Source organism: Paroedura picta, chromosome 15 (genome assembly GCF_049243985.1).
Source record: "Paroedura picta isolate Pp20150507F chromosome 15, Ppicta_v3.0, whole genome shotgun sequence".
NCBI lineage: Eukaryota > Metazoa > Chordata > Lepidosauria > Squamata > Gekkonidae > Paroedura > Paroedura picta.
In genome coordinates this window covers 4,198,713-4,218,781 of record NC_135383.1, presented here as the reverse complement: position 1 = coordinate 4,218,781, position 20,069 = coordinate 4,198,713, and the positions used below count along the sequence as shown (strand labels likewise).

At 49.9% G+C, this 20,069-nt stretch overlaps 1 protein-coding gene across 1 annotated transcript; it reads left to right on the top strand.

The window, feature by feature from the left end:
• The first annotated feature begins 4,788 nt into the window (after positions 1-4,788).
• On the top strand, positions 4,789-19,030 carry MXRA8 (matrix remodeling associated 8). Its single transcript, XM_077311547.1, has 10 exons — positions 4,789-5,147; positions 8,321-8,344; positions 9,013-9,321; positions 10,033-10,134; positions 11,023-11,478; positions 14,904-15,062; positions 16,152-16,182; positions 16,623-16,699; positions 17,129-17,206; positions 17,810-19,030. The coding sequence occupies exons 1-10, from the start codon at positions 5,099-5,101 to the stop codon at positions 17,833-17,835; spliced, it is 1,311 nt and encodes a 436-aa protein (XP_077167662.1). The 5' UTR covers positions 4,789-5,098; the 3' UTR covers positions 17,836-19,030.
• The last annotated feature ends 1,039 nt before the right edge of the window (positions 19,031-20,069 follow it).

Here is a 20,069-nt window from a genome sequence, read left to right as displayed (position 1 = left end):
CTCCCTGACCTTTTGGGGGAGTCCTGTCTGCCAGCAATGAGTAACGGGGCTTGGAATGTCCCTTCCTGGACTTGGGCCTGAATTTTGGAGCCGGAGAGGAGCGAATTAGGGCTTGGGAGGTGGATTCAGTCTCTGTTATTTCCTCCCAAGTCTCTGTGCGGCCTGCAGTCCATTCTGTGTGGAGGGAGAAGCGAGAACTAGACGGGGATGCAGTGCCCTCCCCCAGCTTACGGTCTTTGGGAACGTTCCCCTTTTTCTGCCCCAAAAGGTCCGTTTGGAGCATTTACCCATGAAATCTGCAGGGATTTAACAAACTGAGCTGTGAATCAGGAAGTCCTGGGTTCGAATGTCTCCGACTTCTGTGGGCGGGATTCCTTCTTGCCTTGTGTTCTAGGGGGCGTGGCTTCTGTCTAGGGTGTGGCTTCCTTGCCACTAGTGGGTGGAGCCAGGATCCTTCTCAGTGTCTCTCCCAGGTGTTGTTAACAGCTCTTTAGGGGAGAGAATAATCAAGTCAAATAACAAAACTGCTTTCTCTCTGGTGTTTTCGGTTTTTGCAGGGGTTGAACGGGCCTTTGAAGCCTTCCCAAACAGGCATGTTTCCTCTGCATCGTGTCTGTTTTTGCAAAAGAGGGGAAACGATTTCTTAAACTTGTGTCTGGATAACTCTTTAACTCTTGGATTGGTTGGATTTTGTTGTTTTTTTAAACAGCTTTCCTGGGCAATTCTTCTGTTTTTCTAACTGGTTCCTATTAATGGCTTTGTCCTGAATTCCAGGAATTCAAGTCGGGAACCCGTGCCAGAAGGGAACCGCTAAAAAGCGAAGGGGCATTTTTCTTTTTGGAGAATCTGGTTCCTTCCCGGGCTATAAAAATGAGCCCCATTGTGGGAAGCTGGCTTATGTTCTGGACTGGCAGTGGGGGTGCCTGTTTATGGGCTCTTCCTGCAAATGATGGAATAGGGCTAGTCACAGTTTTCTTAGAGCAGTTCTCTTAGGGCTCTCTCAACCCCACCTCCCTCCCAGGGTGTCTGTTGTGGGGAGAGGAAAGGTGTTTGTAAGCCATTTGGGTAATCCTTCGGGTAGTGAAAAAGTGGGGCATTAAAAAAAAAGCTCTTCTTTTTCTCCTGGACTCTGTACCTCACTGAAGTCCCTGTCATCCTCAGGCTGCACCCCCAAATCTCTTGAAGCTTCCAGATCCTTATCCCAGATGCCTTCAGCTGATCCTGCACTGAGGACTAGGTGGCCTATGCGGCCCCTTCCAACTCTATTATCCCATTCCCAGACAGGAACCACTGCACTGTATTACATCCTGAATTACATCCCATCTCCAGACTCCAGGGATCAGACCCACCCACCACCCACCCCGGAGGAAATGGCTGCTTCGGAGCGTGGACTCAACTCCTGCCTCTCCCTGGCTTCACCCCCGCCCCAAATCTCCAAGAATTCCTTAGCCCAAAGTTGGCAACCCGGGTTGCCCAGCAAAACCATTGGAAGAGGCTTCCGTGGACAGAGTCCCCCCCCCCCCCCCCAGGGAGGGGCTTTTGCTCGGAGGCTAATCAGCGGCTTTTAGGCATCCGTAATTTAGAACACAGAAAGCACTTTGTAAGAGGGTGTCCATGAAAGCTGCCAGGGCTGGTGACCTCATGGGAGTAAAAGGCGGCTACATCAATCGACCCTGTAATTGTGGCCTGCCCTTCAAGCTCTGCCTTTGTCGCCAGGTCTCCCTTTTTGTGGGTTTCCTTCAGCCCCGCTCGCCTGGTCCCACTTAGATGCAGGGTGACGGCTTCTCAGGCTGACCCCTGGTCCTGAGAAGAGTGGGACTGTGCCACAGTCTCCCCCCCTCTCAAAAGGACTGGGGGAAGAAGGTGCAGAAAAAGATCATCAAAAAGTATATTATGGGGTCGTCTGGAGAGGGGCGCTGTAAGACAGCTCAATCGGAGGCCGGGAACACTGGAACAGGGTAGAAGCTTTCAGGCCAGAAGAAGAGCTGGGTTTTTAATACCCTGCTTTTCACTCCCCCAAAGGAATCCCAAAGCAACTAGGCACATCTCTGCACAAAGCCGAGAAACTCTCTTCCACACTGTCGAACGCAACGCAACGTAACGGCCATTTGTAGCGTGGGCCGGGTTTGTAGAGGCTGGAGCCGACGTTGTTCTTGGGGGAGTGGTTAAGTCCCAGTCCTGATCGAGCTGTTCTCCCAGAGCACTCCTGTCAGAGCTCTCTCAGCCCCACCTCTCTCACAGGCTGTCTGTTGTGGGGAGAGGAAGGGAAGGCGATCGTAAGCTGCTTTCATAGGATAGTGAAAAGTAAGGTATAAAAACCAAATCTACCTCTTCATCCTTCCTGAAATCCAAAATGGCGCACCTCGCCCGGCGATGGAAACATACAGCAGTGGCAAAGCATAACTCTCCACTCAGAATGCACCACTTCTGGATTCCAGAGCAGGGTCTTCCTTCCGCCTTCCTGCTTTTATCCTCCTCGAGGGAGAAATACCCGGGCTTCTGGAAACCAGCAGGAGCGCTGGCGCTTCTGCTTCTAAACCAGCTGCCTTTCCGACTCTGTCGGGTCTCCCGTTATCATGAGAGGGGAGCTGGAATCGTTCTCTGGATTTGTGAAACCCTCCTCTGCCAGAATGCTCACGACTCAGTCGACAGTCCTTTTTGCTTGTCGAAAAAGACCCGAGTACGTTTCGAGGAGGTCCCGTCCAGCATTTGCAGATAACTCCCAGCGTCCAAAACGTATCCTGGCCACGATCCAGTTCCTGGGAACCAGATGGGAGGTTAGAGGAAGTTGACGTTTCCCCATGAGCTTGCCTCTGTTCCAATTCTGGCCCAGTTGGCAGCTAGATCCGAAGCCGTCTCCCTGGAAGACGAACGGCTGGGTGGTTTGGGTCTCCTCTCTGCACGGCTGTCGAGAAAGCTCAGGAGACACGGTTGCAAAGGGCTAACAAAGAGATCCCACGGAGAACATGCTTATCTCTGCTAAATGAACACCACACCATCTCCCTTCCCCGAATCTGGAACCTTTACTATAGAGTGGTTCTTTTTAGTTTCTCTTGCTTGAGCAGACGGGAAAAGTTCCCACGCAGAAGGCAGGCAATGAAAAGCCCTGGGACTCTGCAGCTCCTAAAGTTTTATTCTTCTTAGCTTTGGCACGACAAAGTTTTGAGTCCGGTGGCACTTTGAAGACCAACAACCCATTGCACATGGGGGACTGGTCGTTGCCAGGTTATAGGGAAAGATGGAGGAAATTCTGCTTCACTATATCTTTTGAACTGAAAAGTTCCACTGGACTCAAAACGTCGTTTGGGTGCTTCAGACCAACGGGGAACCCCACCTGAAGCTAGTTTTGGCGCGTCCTCCCATCAGGAACCCCCTCCTGTATACTGCACTTCAAGCCACGCTCCAGGGCCCAGAGTGAACTGTGGGCAAAGGGCACTGCAGCCCCCTTCTCCCTGGGTAACCAGGAAAAAGTGGTGTCAGCAGAGCCCTTTGTGCCCCTCAGCAGCTCAGAGCAACCTAACGCTAGGATAGGAGCCCCCCCATGATGTCCAGGGTCACCAACAAAGGCAAGCAATGGCAACACTGCCGAATGTCCCTTGCTTGGAAAACCGTCCAGGGTCGCCGTAAGACGGCTGTGACTCGGGGGGACTTTCCGCCATCAGCAGCTTTTGGGTGCCCCTAACTGGAGTGAAATCGTTTACTTGGAAGGAAGAAAGCAAAGGATATGACACCTTGAGTTGCTATGTCCGTGGGCGTGTGGTTTGCTGGGGGGGGGGGCTGGATACTGCACATGGGGGGGTTTCCTGCCCTTCTGTCTAGGGTTCCCAACCTTTGGGTGGGGCCTGGAGTTCTCCCAGTCTGATTCATTGTTCATCATGCTGCTGTGAAGGCCTTTCGCTGTCTCCCCAGAAGAAGCACCCGTGAAATGGGAAGCATTACGGGAAGACTGTGTTATCTCCATGGCCTTTGGCTCTGTTTCCAAGGACTTGTACTTGTTTTGAAAAAAGCTAAACCATTTCCAGGGTTAGCGGTGCAGTGAGCAGATACTTCGGTTGTGTTTCATGATGCCATTTGTTTTTAATTTATCGTGAATGTAACGGACTTTTGTGCCTTCACTTTGGGTTGATCACTTCCACCTTCGGGAGTTTTCTGCACATGGAGGATAATGCACTTTCAATGTGCTTTTGCAGCTGGATTTTCCTGTGCAGAACAGGAAAATCTGCTTCCAAGGTGCATTAACTCTTGGGTGCAGAATCAGTTCCCCGGGAGAGAAAATAAGGCAATTTTAGCAGGTGCACTTCATAGTACCACCCCCCCCCCCAGATGTCCAGGAATTTCTTTAAACAGAGTTGGCGACTTTATTTCCCTTGCATGTTTTGTAAAGAGATGACCCAAATCCTTATAACCCTCCAATTCTCTCCCTAGGATGCTCCCCACACCCTTGAAGAAGTGACAAGCGGGGGCCGTAAAAACGTTCCATGCAGGAGGTTCGGTTATCTCGGGGAAATCGTCGGCTGCTCCTGGATCACTTCTGGACAAACGTCCATTGCTCCGCTTTCTGCACAGCTCCTGCCACGCCGAGAGGCAGCCGGAGACCAGAAACCCTCCAGAGGAGGCGAAAGGGGAAGAGAGGCAGAGAAACAGAACCCAGGCCAGCGTCTTGGCAGGATGTCAAAGTCGAGGAATGAGCAGCAGCTGGATTTTGTAAATGCCCGAGAAAATTAATACCATACCCAGCAGAGAGGTGGGTGGAGTGGAGGTTGGCTTGGGAGGGGGGGGGGGAGTTGTGCAGGACCAACACAGGCTCCGTGTGACATCAAACGAGGCTGGGGGAGAAGGGCAAAGAGAAGTTCAAGAGGGAGTTCTGTTATGTAGAAAGAGAGCAGCAAAGGCAGCGGGGAGAAAGGAGAGGAACAAACAGCAAAAAAGACGGCGAGGAGTTAAACTTTGGAGGGGGGGTGGAGTGCTGCGGGCTCCTGTTTTTTTGGGTTGTAAACTGGTGAGATCATAAGTGTTTTTAAGCTAGCAAGCAAAGAGAGGGAGGGAAAAACAGCCTTGAGAAATTTGACTTTTCGGGGGAAAGCCTGAGACAAGGACCATGGAGCCCACAAGCAGATTCTTCTGGTGTTGGCTGTTATTTTTGCAAGGTAAGTTTGCAGAGGAGGAATTGGTTTCTCTTCCTCACCCTCTTTCCATTTCTGACCAAAATGTGGATTTTGGAGGGGCGCTTCTTTGGGTGAGTGCGATCCAGAAAGCAATTATTCACACAGGGCTCTTGCTATTAGATAGATTTAGTGGCCCTGCGTACTTTCTCGGGCAATGCTGAGCAGAAACATGAAGTACGTTATGAAAGTCTGGGGCCGGCCGGGATTTCTTTTACAAGAGTTTGCTCAGTCAGCTAGCGAGAATCCAGCTTTGCGTGGTGAGCGCTATTCAAAAAGGCGTGCAGGCTTTTGGAGGAGGTACAGCAGGCAGAAATCCAACAGGCTAAGCTTCCCCGTTGCATTGCCATGGGTCGATCTTAAAGCTATACCTGTTGGACAAATCGATGGCTTTGAGGAACCCCTGCCGAGGTTTACATGTCGTGCCTTAGCGATAAAATTATTGCTTGCAATCACGGCCTTTCTGTTCTGAGCCAAAAAAGCTGGGAGAAATTGAAAAGTTTACGATGGGGAAATGGAACTTGTAGATGAAGAGTGGGTAGAATGACCTTGCTGCGGGCGGGGGAGCAAAAGGGTGGAGGAGGGAATCGGTACGCTTCTGAATTATCCTCAGCTTAGAAGCAAAAGAAGAGGGAAATCGGCACAAAAGCACTCTCAGAAAACTCAGGGAAACAATGGCTCGAAAACGAATAGAATGCTGAAGAGGAAAATCAATGCAGGACAAAGAAAATCCTACAGACGAGCATTTTGAAGGCAAGGCAAAACAACCGTTTACAATAGGCCACGGTTTACCAACGCAGACCTATGCAAAGTTATGAACTATGCAAAACTCCTCAATGTGCTGATAAAGAATTCTGCAGAATCCGGGAGCCTGCCTACTATTATAACCTGCATGCTGATCGGATAAAAAGATTTCACTGTACTCAGTTTGCAGGGCTCCCTCTGTGGACTCAATTGACAAGAGCCATTTATACCACGTTGCAAAGTTATTTGTTCCTTTCCTGTTTGTGCTGCAAAATAGGGGTTTTTTTTAAAGGAGAGTTTGCAAATAGATCCAAAGTAAAGAGACTTTACGTCGTTGGGGAGACCAGTGGAAAGTTACCGAGAAGCTTTAAAACGCTCAGCAAGAATGTTTAATGACTTTTGAGGTTAATATAAAATGGCCAAACGGATTCAGGTATTTATCCTAGTATACCTGTCCTATAACAGAAATCTCAGATATATTTATATATATGTTTCATTCATACCTGCCTTACCCCCACGGACACACTGGAGGCCTAAATCAACACGCATTGGCCTGATCCAACATGGCTTCTCTCATGTTCTTAAAATTGGCAGCTGTTTCCTCAGGCTTAAAGCGGTTTACGTTACGAGCTGTTATTTCAGAGGAGAGCTGTGTTGGTCTGCAGTAGAAGAGTGAGAATTTTTGTAACCCACTTTTTACTACCCAAATGAGTCTCAAAACGGCTTACAATCGCTTTCCCTTCCTCTCCCCACAACGAATGCCCTGTAAGATAGGTAGGGTTGAACGAGCTCGGAGAGAACTGTGACTCACTCAAGGTCACAATGACTTCCTTTCCTCTCCCTACAACAAACATCCTGTGTTGTCGGTGGGGATTAGAGCATTCTGAGAGAACTGTGACAGGCCCAAGGTCAACCTGCTGGAAGAGGAGTGGGGAATCAAACCCAAATATCTCAAGCTGGCTTTCAGTAGAACAGTTAAGTCCTGCAGCACCTTCAAGGCTGACTCGTAAGCAAGGTGTAAACTTCCGAGAAACAATGTCCCCTCCTCAGACTGAAGAGAGCTTTGACTCTTGAAAGCCTCTCCCCCAAAATTCTCGTCGGCCTCTGAAGAGCTGCCGGACTCCAATCTGCTTGCAAGATGGACCTCCTGCCCCCCCTCCCCGCTCAAATGGCAGGCGATCAGAGACTTTGGGTGGTCTTTATCACGCTGGCAGGTAAAGCGGGTGTAATAAAAGAATCCCCCCCCAACAGGGCCGACAGCTGTTCTCAAGCTTGGAGATTGTGCCGTCCGAACGAACGGCACATATGGCGAGTTTCCTGCCTTCTGGAAAGCGAGCCAAACTTTCAGAAACTGCAGAGCCTGCCTGTGAAGGCCCTTGTGTCCAATGTGTAACACCAAAAATCAGCGAGAGGCCTGGAGGCCTTCCTGCACCGGTAGAAAAGCACCACAGTTTGTGAGCGGATGCCGCGTGAGCTGGAAGGTGCCGTGGTTTTTAAAAGGGCATAAGCACCCCTATCAGCTGTGCCCTGTCGGGCTACGTCAGCCGGGCCCAGAGATCCTCCGGCACATCTGCATCCCATCACCCGCTGCTTGTTGGCACCAGCTTGGCAAAGCCAGGCTTGCAATCTGGCCTCTGCAGAGCCGTAATTTGGGATGGGAACATACTCTTCGGCGCGGTCCTTTGAGCTCCCGGACCACAAATGACAGAGGAGAGGAGCCTCTCGTGCAGCCGGCTGGTTCTTTTTCAAAATGCCGGCCATTCGAGGAGTAGGCAAAATAGGCCTCGGAACGCCGCAGGCCTTCAGACATTAATATTTATGGATGGGACTGGGAGAGCTCTGAGAGAACTGTGACTAGACCAAGGTCACAGTCATTGTTGCCTTCTTTTCCTCTCCCCCTGTGAGGCAGGTGGGGCTGAGAGAACTCTGAGAGAACTGGGACTGGCTGAAGGTCACCCCGCTGGTTGCATGTGGAAGGAGGAGCGCGGAATCAAACCTGGTTCTCCAGATTGGAGGCCGCCTCACTTAACTACCACACCACACTGGCTCTCAGTTTTCCATAGCTTGTGGAGAGCCAGGAGCACAGGAGCCTTCCTGACCTCCTCAGGCAGGCTGCTCCATAAGTGGGCGCCACAACAGAGAAGGCAGTGGCTGATTGTGCCAATTTGCAGGTTGGCCCTTGGAGAAGGCCCCATCCCTATGAGCGAAGCTATCGTGGCAGGGCAGAGGGAGATGAAACCTCAAATGGAGCCTGGTAACCGACAGGCAGCCGATGGATTGCCCGCAGGGTGGGGCTGATATTCATGCTCCATCTAACACGCCTGCTATAATGTGTAAAAACCAGAACAAAATATTCAAATTCCCATCTGGCTTCTGTCTCTAATTCCTTTTCCCTCTGCTCTTCTTCTTTTCAGAGACACTTGTGCATCCCTATTCGGGTGAGTAATGCTTTTCGTGAAGGGCCAATTATTTATTTGCTTCCTTCATATCCCTGCCTCTCCACTTCCTCATTGCGACAACCCTGCAGGGTAGCTTAGGCTGAGAGTGCGTGACAGGCCCAAAATCGCCCAGTAAGATTCCATGGCACTGATGGGGATTTGAACCTGGCCCCCCTGACCTCCTAGTCCAGTGTTCTAACCATTATGCCACACTTTGAATATATAGATAAAGCAGGGGTGGCTAGACTGTGGCTCTCCAGTTGCCCGGGGACTACAGTTCCCACGAGCCCCTGCTAGTTGCTGGCAGGGGCTCCTGGGAATTGTAGTCCATGGACATCTGGAGAGCCACAGTCCGGCCTCCCCTGATCAAAAGCATTTGACATCTTCATAACACTCCGCATGAAACTCTTTCAACAACCCTTTAAGGTAGAACCAGTATTATTCTCCCCTCCGTATTGTGCATGACAAGAGTCTCACCTGTTTCCTGAGTGAGTTCGTGGCCAAGGCATGAATTGCAAAGGGAATGTCCTTTTAGACACTGCAGCACGTTTATCCTGCTGTTCCAAGTCCTGGTTCCTGGGAGACAGTTGAGACCCCCTTGGTGCGGGAGGGTTTTCAGCCAGGATCCATCTCCCTGTTTTGCCTTTCCCCCTCTGTACCTGGCACAGTCCCTGCAAACGCCGCCAATCTCGAGAGCGTGGTGGTGTCCGTGCTGAACGTTACGGCCAAATCGGGGGCGCAGATGGTCCTGCCCTGCAAGAGCTACCGGATGGTGTGGACCCAGGACCGCCTGAACGACCGCCAGCGGGTGGTGCACTGGGACCTGTACCGAAACCAGTATGGGGATTACAACAGCGAGCGACTCTGTGACATGTATTCAGCCGGGGAGCAGCGGGTCTACAGCGGGTACAACAAGGGCCGGATATTTATGCCTGATGCTGCGTTTGAGGACGGCAACTTCTCGCTGGTCATCAAAGGTACAGGGAAATGTGGGGTTTTCTGCACAAACACAGAGTGAGTGAGTTGCCCAAAGCTACCCGATGGAGTTGAAAATGGGGGAGAGGTTTTATGCCCTCCTGAGGTGGGTTTGAACCGCTGATCTTCCCACGCTTCAGGCTGTTCCGCATTCTCATTTCTGTCACCTCTGCGCCCCGTCCCTTCGGCTTCCTTGTCCTCTTCTGTATGTGTTTTGCCCCCTCTAGTGGTTGACGTGATATTACAATGCTGTGCATCAGGAATACCTTCCTGCAGAAACCGCAGGACGTAAAGCGATGTAATATCAAATCAGCCACTAGAGGGAACTAAATGAATGCAGGAAAGACACTCCACCCCCCTCAAAGAAAAAAGCAATTTAGGCTAGTCCTGCATTGGGGTTGGACGAGATGGCCTCTATGGAACCTTACAACTCTACAGTTTTGTGATTCTTTAGACACGATTTCCTACGTGTACCAGACAAAGGGAGCGCTGAATCTCAAAAACGTCTACCCCAAAAATCTTGTTGATCTTTTGTCACCGTTGGACTTGAATTCTGCTCTAACACCACGAGATCTCTCTTCTCCTTGGCCCTTTCTCACATGCTGAATTAATGCCCCTTCAATCCACTTCAGGGACTGTTTGCAAGTGGTTTTTGTCACGTCACGCATTGAAAGTGCGTCCTTTATCGTCTCTCACATGGCGTTTTATTCCAGACCTTTCCGGGAGTGACCAGGGCATCTACTCCTGCAACCTGCACCACCATTACTGCCACCTGTACGAGACGGTGAAGATCCAGCTCGACATCACCCGGAAAGGTAAGTGCCGCTTCCGCTGCTCTGGCGTAGATCCATGGCAGGAAAGGAGCTGGCGTGTCTGGGCTGCACTGCTTCGTTTTTTGTTATGCTCAACATCTCTGTCTTGTAAACTCAACACGCTTGTCCCAGGCAGCCAGTCTCCCATCTGGCCTTCAAGGAACGAGAAGGCGTAATTAGGATGTTTGTGGGCATCGGAGCATTTCCTGTCAGGAGGCTGCAGTCTTCGAGGAGATGCAGCCGAGTCAGTTAAAGGCCGACCGGCAGCCATTTGCCTCAGTGGAGCCCCCATATCCCGAAGCAGCCCACCTTGAGCAACGGACACTGGGGGAAACGGGGTGGGTCCGCGGCTTCCTGGAAAAATCAAGCTGATCTGTCAGAGAGGGTAGGCTAGACGAACCTTTTGCCCTCGCCCCCTCAGAAAACCATTTTAATCCAAGAGCTTTTTGTACATTTTAGAAACCCCCAAATTTGAAGTTATATATGTCGATTAGTGTTGACTGCTCTAATGTAAGTATTATTAATAGAGCTTTGTTTTTGTAGACTGCCCTTCCTGGGTGGCTCAGGGCGGGTGGCAAGATGGCTTAAAAACAACCCAGTCACATCATAAAATCAGCATAGAAATCAATAAAACCTGGATTCCCCCCCCCCCCTTCACCAGGGGAGTGAACTTTTTGCTTTAACGTGTGCATCCATGTCACCCTTGGAGCAAATAGCAGTTCCCCAGGGGTCATTTCAGTGTGGCAAAATGGCGGCGGGGGGGGGGGGGCGGGAAGGTTTAAACTCCGCTTCCCTGTGTGTGCCGTCTTAAGCAGGATCGAGGAGATGTGGAAGTCAGTTTGGCTGACCAAACCAAAGCTGCCATGTCTCCCTTCCGTGTGGTTCCCACAGTGAAAGAAGTCAAGAAGTACTGGGACGGGGAGAAGGCGGTGATCGTGGCCTTGAAGGGGGGCACCGTGGAGCTCCCCTGCATCAACCGGAATCACATCTGGACAGACCGCTACGACGAGGAAGATCAACAGGTGGTCCATTGGGACCGGCAGCCACCGGGCGTCCCTCACGACCGGGCCGATCGCCTCATCGACTTGTACGCCTCCGGGGAGAGACGCTCCTACGGGCCCCTCTTCATCCGGCAGAAGATGGATATCGCCGAAAGGGCCTTCAGCCAGGGGGACTTCTCCCTGAAGATATCCGGTTTGGAGGGTGCTGACGAAGGCACGTATTCCTGCCACCTCCACCACCACTACTGCGGGCTTCACGAGCGTCGCATCTTCCGGGTGTCCGTCGTGGAGCCGGAACCGGAAACCAAGGTGGTGAACATCACCCGCCACAATGCCCCGGCTGCAGGTAGGTCAATCCGCCACAAAAGTGGGCTCCCCTGTGGACAAAATGGCTGCCACCTCACAGCCAGTTTGGGTGTAGTGGTTAGGAGTGCGGACTTCTAATCTGGCAAGCCGGGTTTGATTCCCCGCTCCTCCTCCACATGCAGCCAGCTAGGTGACCTTGGGCTCAACACAGCACCGAGAAAGATGTTCTGACTGAGCAGGAATATCAGGGCTCTCTCAGCCTCACCCACCTCACAGGGTGTCTGTTGTGGGGAGAGGAAAGGGAAGGTGATTGTAAGCCGCTTTGAAATTCCTTCGGGTAGAGAAAAGCGGCATATAAGAACCAACTCTTCTTTTTCAGTAATAACAGGGTTCTCTCAGCCTCACCTCCCTCACAGGGTGTCTGTTGCAGGGAGAGGAAAGGGAAAGGCGACTGTAAGCCACTTTGAGACTCCTTGGAGTAGAGAAAAGCGGCATATAAGTACCAGCTCTTCTTCTTCATGAGGGAAACTTGCTTGCCTTTACGGACCTTCGATAAAATTCTGAACACCCCCCCCCCCCGAATTCCCCGAAATTCTGGAAGGGTCAAGCCGCTGGAGGGCAGACCCTTCTGGAAATCGCCACTGCTTTCTGATCTGTTCTTTTCGGTTTAAACTCCGTCCCAACCATTGCGAGGAGGAGTCGAAAATGCAGTCTAATCCGTTTGGCCTTCAGTGCAAAGCTCGTGGTTTATTACCGCTTTTAAAATATTTATTGTGCTTTTAATATTTATTGCCCGCTTAATATCGAATTGGAAGGGGGCGCGATGAATTTTTAACGGGGTTGGCATGAAAAGGCCTTCCGGGATTTCGGAGACCGCCCCCCCCCTCAGGAGGGGGCTGTAATGGGGAATTAGATTCTTAGGGGGAACAGGCGTGAAATCAATCAGCTTTCCCAACCCAAACTTTGGCGTGCAAATTGGAGTAAACCGGAGAAATGTAATGAGAAGTCCCCCTTTTCTTCTCTTGCAGGCGTGAATTTCAGTAGCAACCAGGAAGTGGGCCAGATTACCAAAGGAGCCTATTTTAAGCAAAAGTCCAGGGCAAATCTTTATTTCCCAGGGTTTCTTTTCTCTCTCCCTGAGGATATAGGAGAGATGACACTGAGTTAAGAGAAGAGGAATTGAGATCGAGATAACTTGAGTTCAAACGTTGCCTCTGCCATGAATCCCACTCCCCCCCTGATGGATTTATGGTCAGATGAGATAGTAGGACCACCCCCCTCCCTCCCACACATTACCCAGATCAGAAGTCCTTTATTGGCATACAAAAAAGCAGAAAATAAAAATATGTCATAAAGCAATAATTGTTCCACAATTACGAGATCACAAAGCCAGCTGTAGAAACCTGGCAACCGATTCAATGACTAGAGTTGGAAGGGGACATAAATGCGGGGAAATAGCACCGGCCTACCTAACAGGGCTGTTGTGACGACAGCAAGAAAATAATATCTGTCGAGCATTCTAAAGGCTGAGGATATTCCATAAAGGCTTTCGGCAGTGGTGTTTAGTTAGCTGCGGAGGGTTTGTGTGTCCAGGCTGGGCTTCCACTACAGTTCCTGGGTGGAGTCGACTCTGGAACAGAAAACAGCCCCGGAGAATCTTGCTGAATCGATGGGAATTTTGTGTTCCATCTGTCTGCTTCCTCTTCTCCAGCCCTTTCTAAGCCCTGTGTGGGAAGCAGATCTTTGTCTACGCTGCAAGAGGGCAGCTTGCAGCGGACTCTCCATCCGCAGCTGTCAGTGTTCACTCCTGCAGGGCCGTGGAGCCTTGTAGAAAAGCAGAGAAAGATAAAGAAAAGCAGAGGCACCGAGGCTTTCTCCTCACATCCTCTTAATCCCAGGCATGGCTCCAAGGCCTGGAGCGGCTGCCGAGACAGGAAATTGTATTCCGCTGACAATATCAACACAGCCTCTGCTGCAGGATCCAAAGTTAACTCCGTGGCTTTTGGCGAAAAGGCCCAGGACACTCTGCGTTGACAGCCGTCGAGGAAGTTTTAGGGGCTCGGGGATTTTCAGAATCGCTTGCAATGGGGAGAGGCGCTAGGAATCATTTGACGTCCTAATGTACTTTTCAGCTCTGTTCTACAGAGTGAGATTTTGCCCTTTCCTCAGCCCTGGCCTGTCAATTGTCCCAGCTGTGAATTCCACAGCCTGCTGAATAAAGCCAGGATCTTTGGAAAACTCTGGTCTAAGGTCAAGCACAGGGGTAGTCAAACTGCGGCCCTCCAGATGTCCATGGACTACAATTCCCAGGAGCCCCCTGCCAGCATTCGCTGGCAGGGGGCTCATGGGAATTGTAGTCCATGGACATCTGGAAGGCCACAGTTTGACTACCCCTGGTCAAGCAGCTGGCAGGGACAAGGGTTAGTCGCTCACCCTCCGGAATGACTGTCCGTAAAGCCCCTTGGCTGATCTCTGCACTTTTGTCGGCATGGCCTACCTCTCAGGGTTATGGTGAGGGTGGGATGGGGACGGGAGAGCTGCAACGACTATCCAGAGCTCTTTGGAGATGCCTGGGTAAAAATGGCTGCCAAACCCACCAGGACTGTCATTACTAAGCCCTCCTTGAAACCCCTCCCCCTCTTTTCGCTCTTACAAAAAAACATTGCTCAAAAACTATTTTTTAAAATGTGACCTGCTTTGGTGGGGTTGAGCTGAGGTGCATTCCATGCACAGGGACTCACCCCCCCTCCCTTCTCTGGCTCTGCAGACAGGGCTGTTACGCCCTGCCCAAGTATGATTTCCTGGCGTACGGTTTGGGATTTTGTGTGTGTGTTTAGTTTTTCTTTAAGTCAGGGTGTTGGGTGTTTTTTTTTTCCTTTTTGGCACCAAAACTTCCTTCCTCCTGCTAAAGTTTACACCTCTCAGCCGGGGCAGCGATACAGCACAGAATCCTGGAAACCAGGGTTGCGTGGACTTGTTTCCTTGGGGGAAAAAAAACAAAAAAATAGGGAGGGAGAGCCTTGCCTTGGCTGCAGAATGGTGGGACCATATCTTGCAAACCTACTGCTGAATGCTGAAATTCGTTCTTGATCCTTTTTCGGGAGGTGTTTGGCAGGCCCTTCCTTAATGTCTGGCCTGTGGGTTGCTAGGCATGCAAATACGGATGAGGTGAACCTGGAGATTTGTGAAAGGGCTGCCAGTTAGGAGAGCCAATTACAGGTTAGGAATCCCCTGGAGATGTGGGGGCGGAGACTGTGGAGGGTAGACTTAATGGATGTATTTGCTTAGAGTCCACCCTTCTCTCCGGGGGAATTGGCCTCTGTACTATGTAGACGAACTGTAATTCCAGGAGAACTCCAGGACAGACTAAGGTCCGTCTTCTTGTCCCGTTTTAGTGGTTTCTTTCCACCTAAGAGTTACTGTTGACAGATCCTCATTCTTGGTTCTCTTGTTTGCTCCCCCCAGATCCCAACGCGGGTCGTGGACACAATGTGATCAACGTGATCATCCCGGAGAGCCGGGCCCATTTCTTCCAGCAGCTGGGCTACATCCTGGCGACTCTCCTGCTCTTCATCCTCCTCCTCATCCTCGTGGTCCTCGTCACCCGCAAACGCCGCAGGAGAGGTGAGCGCTTTGCCCCCTTTGTGCGGTTCATTTGCTCCAGGGGGAACTGTTTTTTCGGCTTACGAATGACCGTTCGGTGACCATCGCTCTGTTGACCGACCGTTCCGCAAATCGCATGGTAGGCTGCCCAATGCCTTGTTTTATGCCCCTGGCTTTCTTTATTGTCAATAATTCTTCTTTTGTCGTTTTTATTGCAACGCTTTGGCTGCATGAGTCGCCACCAGCAGGGTCTCTGGAGAGGCAGGATGTAAATTTTCTAAAGAAATACTCGGGTTTCCTTCGGAAGGCCAAGCCGTGTAATTGCCCGCGTATATCTTTTGTGCACACTTGTCTGAAATTGTATGGGGCGGTGCATGGAATGTTCCATTTTTTATTCTAGCTGAAAAGAGGTCATCTCCGGTTAAAAGATCTCAGGAGGAACTGTGAAAAGGTCTGCGGGAGAAAGAGACAGGGCTAAGTGAGATGAGTACTAAGCAGCTTCGTACAGTCTAGAACAGGGGTGGGCAAACTGTGGCTCTCCAGAAGTCCATGGACTACAATTCCCATGAGCCCCAGGGGCTCATGGGAATTGTAGTCCATGGACTTCTGGAGAGCCACAGTTTGCCCACCCCTGTTCCAGAGGGTGATAGGGCACTCGTTTTACATATAGAAAGGTGCCAGGTTCAATCCCTAGCACTGCCAACCCATAGTTTATCAAACGTTGGAAAATGAATTTTCTCTGCCTGGACAGCTGCGACCAATCAACATCGGCATCACTGAGCTCCATCAACCAATCATCTGCCACAGTGTTAAGCAGCTTCCTGCTAATTTAACTTGGCAAACCATTCGCAGATGTACGGATCATCTTCGATACCCCTCGTCCGTTACGGGATGATCACTTCCTTTGCCAGCAGCACAAAAATTGTGTGAAAATGTTCTGTGTGTGATGCTCGCAGGGCAATCCAAACAGAGAACCCTTATAATCCCATCAACTTTATCGGGCTTTAGAAGGGGATCAGTCAGTCAAGGGGATCCATCTCTGATCGCTCTTTCAGCCCTCGGGGGCCAAAAATCACGTGCCTGAATGCTCTGCTTCTCCCTTCTTCCTAGGTTTCGAGTACAACGTGAAGAAATGTGACCAGTAAGTCAAGATTCGGTCTTTTTTCTAAAGGGGACGTGCCGAGGAATTGAGAGAGCCAGACTCACATGTAGGAGCGGATTGCTGCTCAAAACATGTTACTTGACTGTAAACACTGGGGGTATAACACCAGGGAACTGCTAAGAAATGCAGGGCAGAAAATGTCATAAATGGGGTGATTCAGTCTTTAAGTGTGTCTGGAACCTCAGTGCTCCAAAACAATCAGTCTTGCCTTGCTGGGCAAACCCTCACCTGGCTCCACCTGTTTGCTAAAAATGATAATGCCTGGAAAGGTGTCAGCGGGTGTGAGCCCTGCTTTAAAAGAACACCTTCCGTGACCAGCGTTTCAAAATGGTTGCTGCCTTCAGGTTTTGCAAGGACCTAACAGTGTGACCAAGAGCAGGCCATGCACTCTAACCATTTTCCTTCCGTCGCTTTCCTAGGAAAGATGTGAATCTCAGGGAATTTACGCTTGACACGGCTGATCTCTCCAACCAGAAGAGTGAAGACATTAGGTTGGGTACGTGCTGGAGTGACCCAGAGCAGTTTGGTATCACCAGAGATCTCTTTTTCAAGCTCCACTGAAGCATTTTGCAATTCTTTTTTTTAAAAAAAAACCCTTTTATTTAGAAAAGGTAGGGGTAAATGTATGAACAAATGAAAATGTGGCGCTTATTCTTTCGCCAAGACGCTCCACGGTGTCTTTGGTTTGCTGTTGCAAATCCGTCACACAAATTGCAAAATCGGGAGTACGCGGAGCTCACGCCATGGCGGCAAAAGCTTTTCAAACGTGATGTCCGTCTTTGCCATGAGCACTGACAGCACACTTCCTCTCCAGCCCAAGAAACAACTCCAATCCCCTCCTGGGGGCTAGTACACATGCACTTGTGGTCCCCCCATCCCCGTGACCAAAAGCTATCTTCTGAACTGAGTTCTTTCCCCACAACAGATTATAAGAACAACATCCTGAAGGAGAAAGCCGAGCACAGCAAGTACTTCCCGGCCAAGAACATCGACTTGGACAAAGGTGAGGGCAGCCACAGGCGGTGGGATTGACCTGTTTCCCTCGGCATGCTGGGAAAGGGTGCGTCAGACTCTTGTCAGCAAAGCTGACCATCAGTGGAGGGAAAAAGCATTTGGACGGCTTCACAAACAGCATCTGGGCAGCTACATTTGTTCCATCTACAGCCTCTTATCCCAAATACCACATTTTAGTTCCAAGTGGTCATTACGTGCTAGGAAAGGCTCTGGCGGATGCCGAGTCATCGTTTTTCCGTCCTGTAGCTGCGCTGGAATATTCGTTTCCGTTGTTGAGCCAACAAAATCTCGCTGGTTCTAGAACCCCCTTGTTGCTCGCCTTGAAAGCCCCCCGACCCGATGCAGAAATAAATTATCTATCTTTGGATGGGAATGTGGAACAAAATTCTAAACACTGGCTCTTCCGCCTCTCTTTGAGTCCTTGACATCTTGAGGACTGACAAAGTTTACTTCTGGATATAAGCTTTCGTATGCCCAGAATGAAACTTTGTCGATCTTAAAGGGGCTGCCGGACTCAGAAAATCTTGTTCCATTGCTTCAGACCAGCATGGCTACGAACCTGAATTTTTCTTCCCCTCTTTGTCTCTTGCAGACTTCAGGAAGGAATATTGTAAGTGAACGTGAGGACCCAACGCTCCTGGCTGGACCAGAAGCTCTGATTACAATTTAAGCAAGCAAAAGAAGCTTTAGGACCTCAACTTTCCAGTTACAAAAGAACTCTTGGTAGACGTTCTCCCTCTCCTGGGGGAACAACCAGAGTCATCGATGATGCTTCGAGTTACACTTTTCCTCTCTATTATCCTATAAGATCATCATTTATAAACTAAGGGGAGATTTTTGGGGGGTGGGTGGGATTTTTCATATTTTTTTGCTTTTCTGATCCCCTGCCTCTTTATTTCCCTTTACCTTATCGATCATTTTGGTTTAATTTGTATCAGTATTTTGAGGGGGCTTGTTTTTTTTAAAAAAAAGACTTTAAAAAAATCAGCAGGGGGAAATAGGCGCTTTGCTTAATGGTAAACACGGAACAGATATTGTGATCGCTCTTGTGCTGATATTTAAAATATTTTTTCTCTCCCCCCCCCCCTTGAACTGGGGCTGCCTCTGTGGGTGTGGGGACTCGTCCTTCCAGCCTACACAGAATTCTTCACCGGAGCATTTCAGGCGAGAAATCCAGAGTGTTTTCTTTGGGGTCTGTATGTCAGAAGACAAAATTTGAGTCAGTTCCACAGGACCTCAGAGAACAATACTTTCTCATGCTTTGAATTCTCAGCATTTTTGTCGAGGCGTGGGAATTTGTGATGTTGCAGTCCTCATAAGGAATATTTCAGGGCTTTCCTGCCCTCCTGTGACTATTTTAAATAAGTAAAGTGCATTACCTATTTCTTAAATGTAAAGCGGGCCAGGCTGCAGGCAACCTAGAGCAAATTCTAGCAAAATGGCCAATGGTCCAGAAAATGCAGGAGATGCTCTTCTCTGGCTTTGGGTGCCCCCCCCCCCCATAGTCCCCCATAGATCTGTAAAACGGAGCTCTTCCACTAGGCATTTGGTTGAGGCCCATGGACATCTAGGTAATTACACATCATTGGGCTCCCTATATGCCTCTCCCAAAAAACAAAAATCAAGACGGTCTTTGTTTAGACTGTTTTTAGATGATTTTAAATGTCATAACCGTTTATTAAATGTATTGGATATGTTTTTATGATCAGGTTGTTGTAAGCCGCCCCCAGCCGGCCATGCCGGGAGGGGCGGGATATAAATTTTAAAAAATAAAGAAAAGGAAATAAAGCTATCGCCTTCATGCTCCCCAGGATCAACGGCTCCCTCGCCTCCCAAAAAATCGCTTTTCCCAGACGCAAGCGTGCAAAATGGCTGCCTGCCGCTTTAAACGGAGGGAGGGTTACGTCACTAGCTTTGAAATGGCGTCAAATTGTCACTTCCTTACCATATTTCCTGCCGTTGTTGCAGAAGTTAACATAACAATAAATGGCGGGTAGACGCAACAATGGCTACCAAGAGGGTAAAGAGTAATAACAAGGTTGCAGGGACATCTGGTCAACCCCTGTGGAAATAAGGATTGGGGCCCGTTGGCCCTTTGGCCTGATCCAGCAGGGCTTTTCTTATGTTCTCTCACACACAATTAGCTCCTTTGCTTCCCGGCCTCCCGTATCCTTGCATTACTCTTGGCGGAATTACTCTCCCGTTGCACCGAATGCTGCTCGTGTGGGTGAGAAAAAGATTTGAGGATGTCAAAGACCCCAAACTTGGGAGATAAGGATGCCAGCTGGGGATTTGTCCTCTGTACTCTAGAACAGGGGTAGTCAACCTGTGGCCCTCCAGATGTTCATGGACTACAATTCCCATGAGCCCCTGCCAGCGAATGCTGGCAGGGGCTCATGGGAATTGTAGTCCATGAACATCTGGAGGGCCACAGGTTGACTACCCCTGCCCTAGAAGGCTCCAGCCAAGGGGTGGAAAAGCACATTGACAACTCCCCATTGTTGATGTACATCCTCGTATTTATTCCCACCCGGGAAAGAAAAATCTAATTCACATAGAACCGAAGTGAGCTCATAATTTTTTTTTTTAAACCGCTTGATTTTTCTTTAAAGGAAAGCTAAAATGGGTTTTGCGTGCCTGCAGTCAGCTGTCAGCGAAAAGCATCTGGTGAGGCCATTACAATTCTGCCGGAAAGCCATCGTTTCATTTGGAAAGCAGGGAGACGGTTTGTGTCCTGCTGTGACCTCAAGAAACTAGTAGAGCTAGGCTGCGGGAGGAGAGTCTGTTCCCGAAAAAAAAAAAAAAGAAGAAGAAGAGAGAGACAAAGAATAAAGCCGAAACAAATCTCTGGC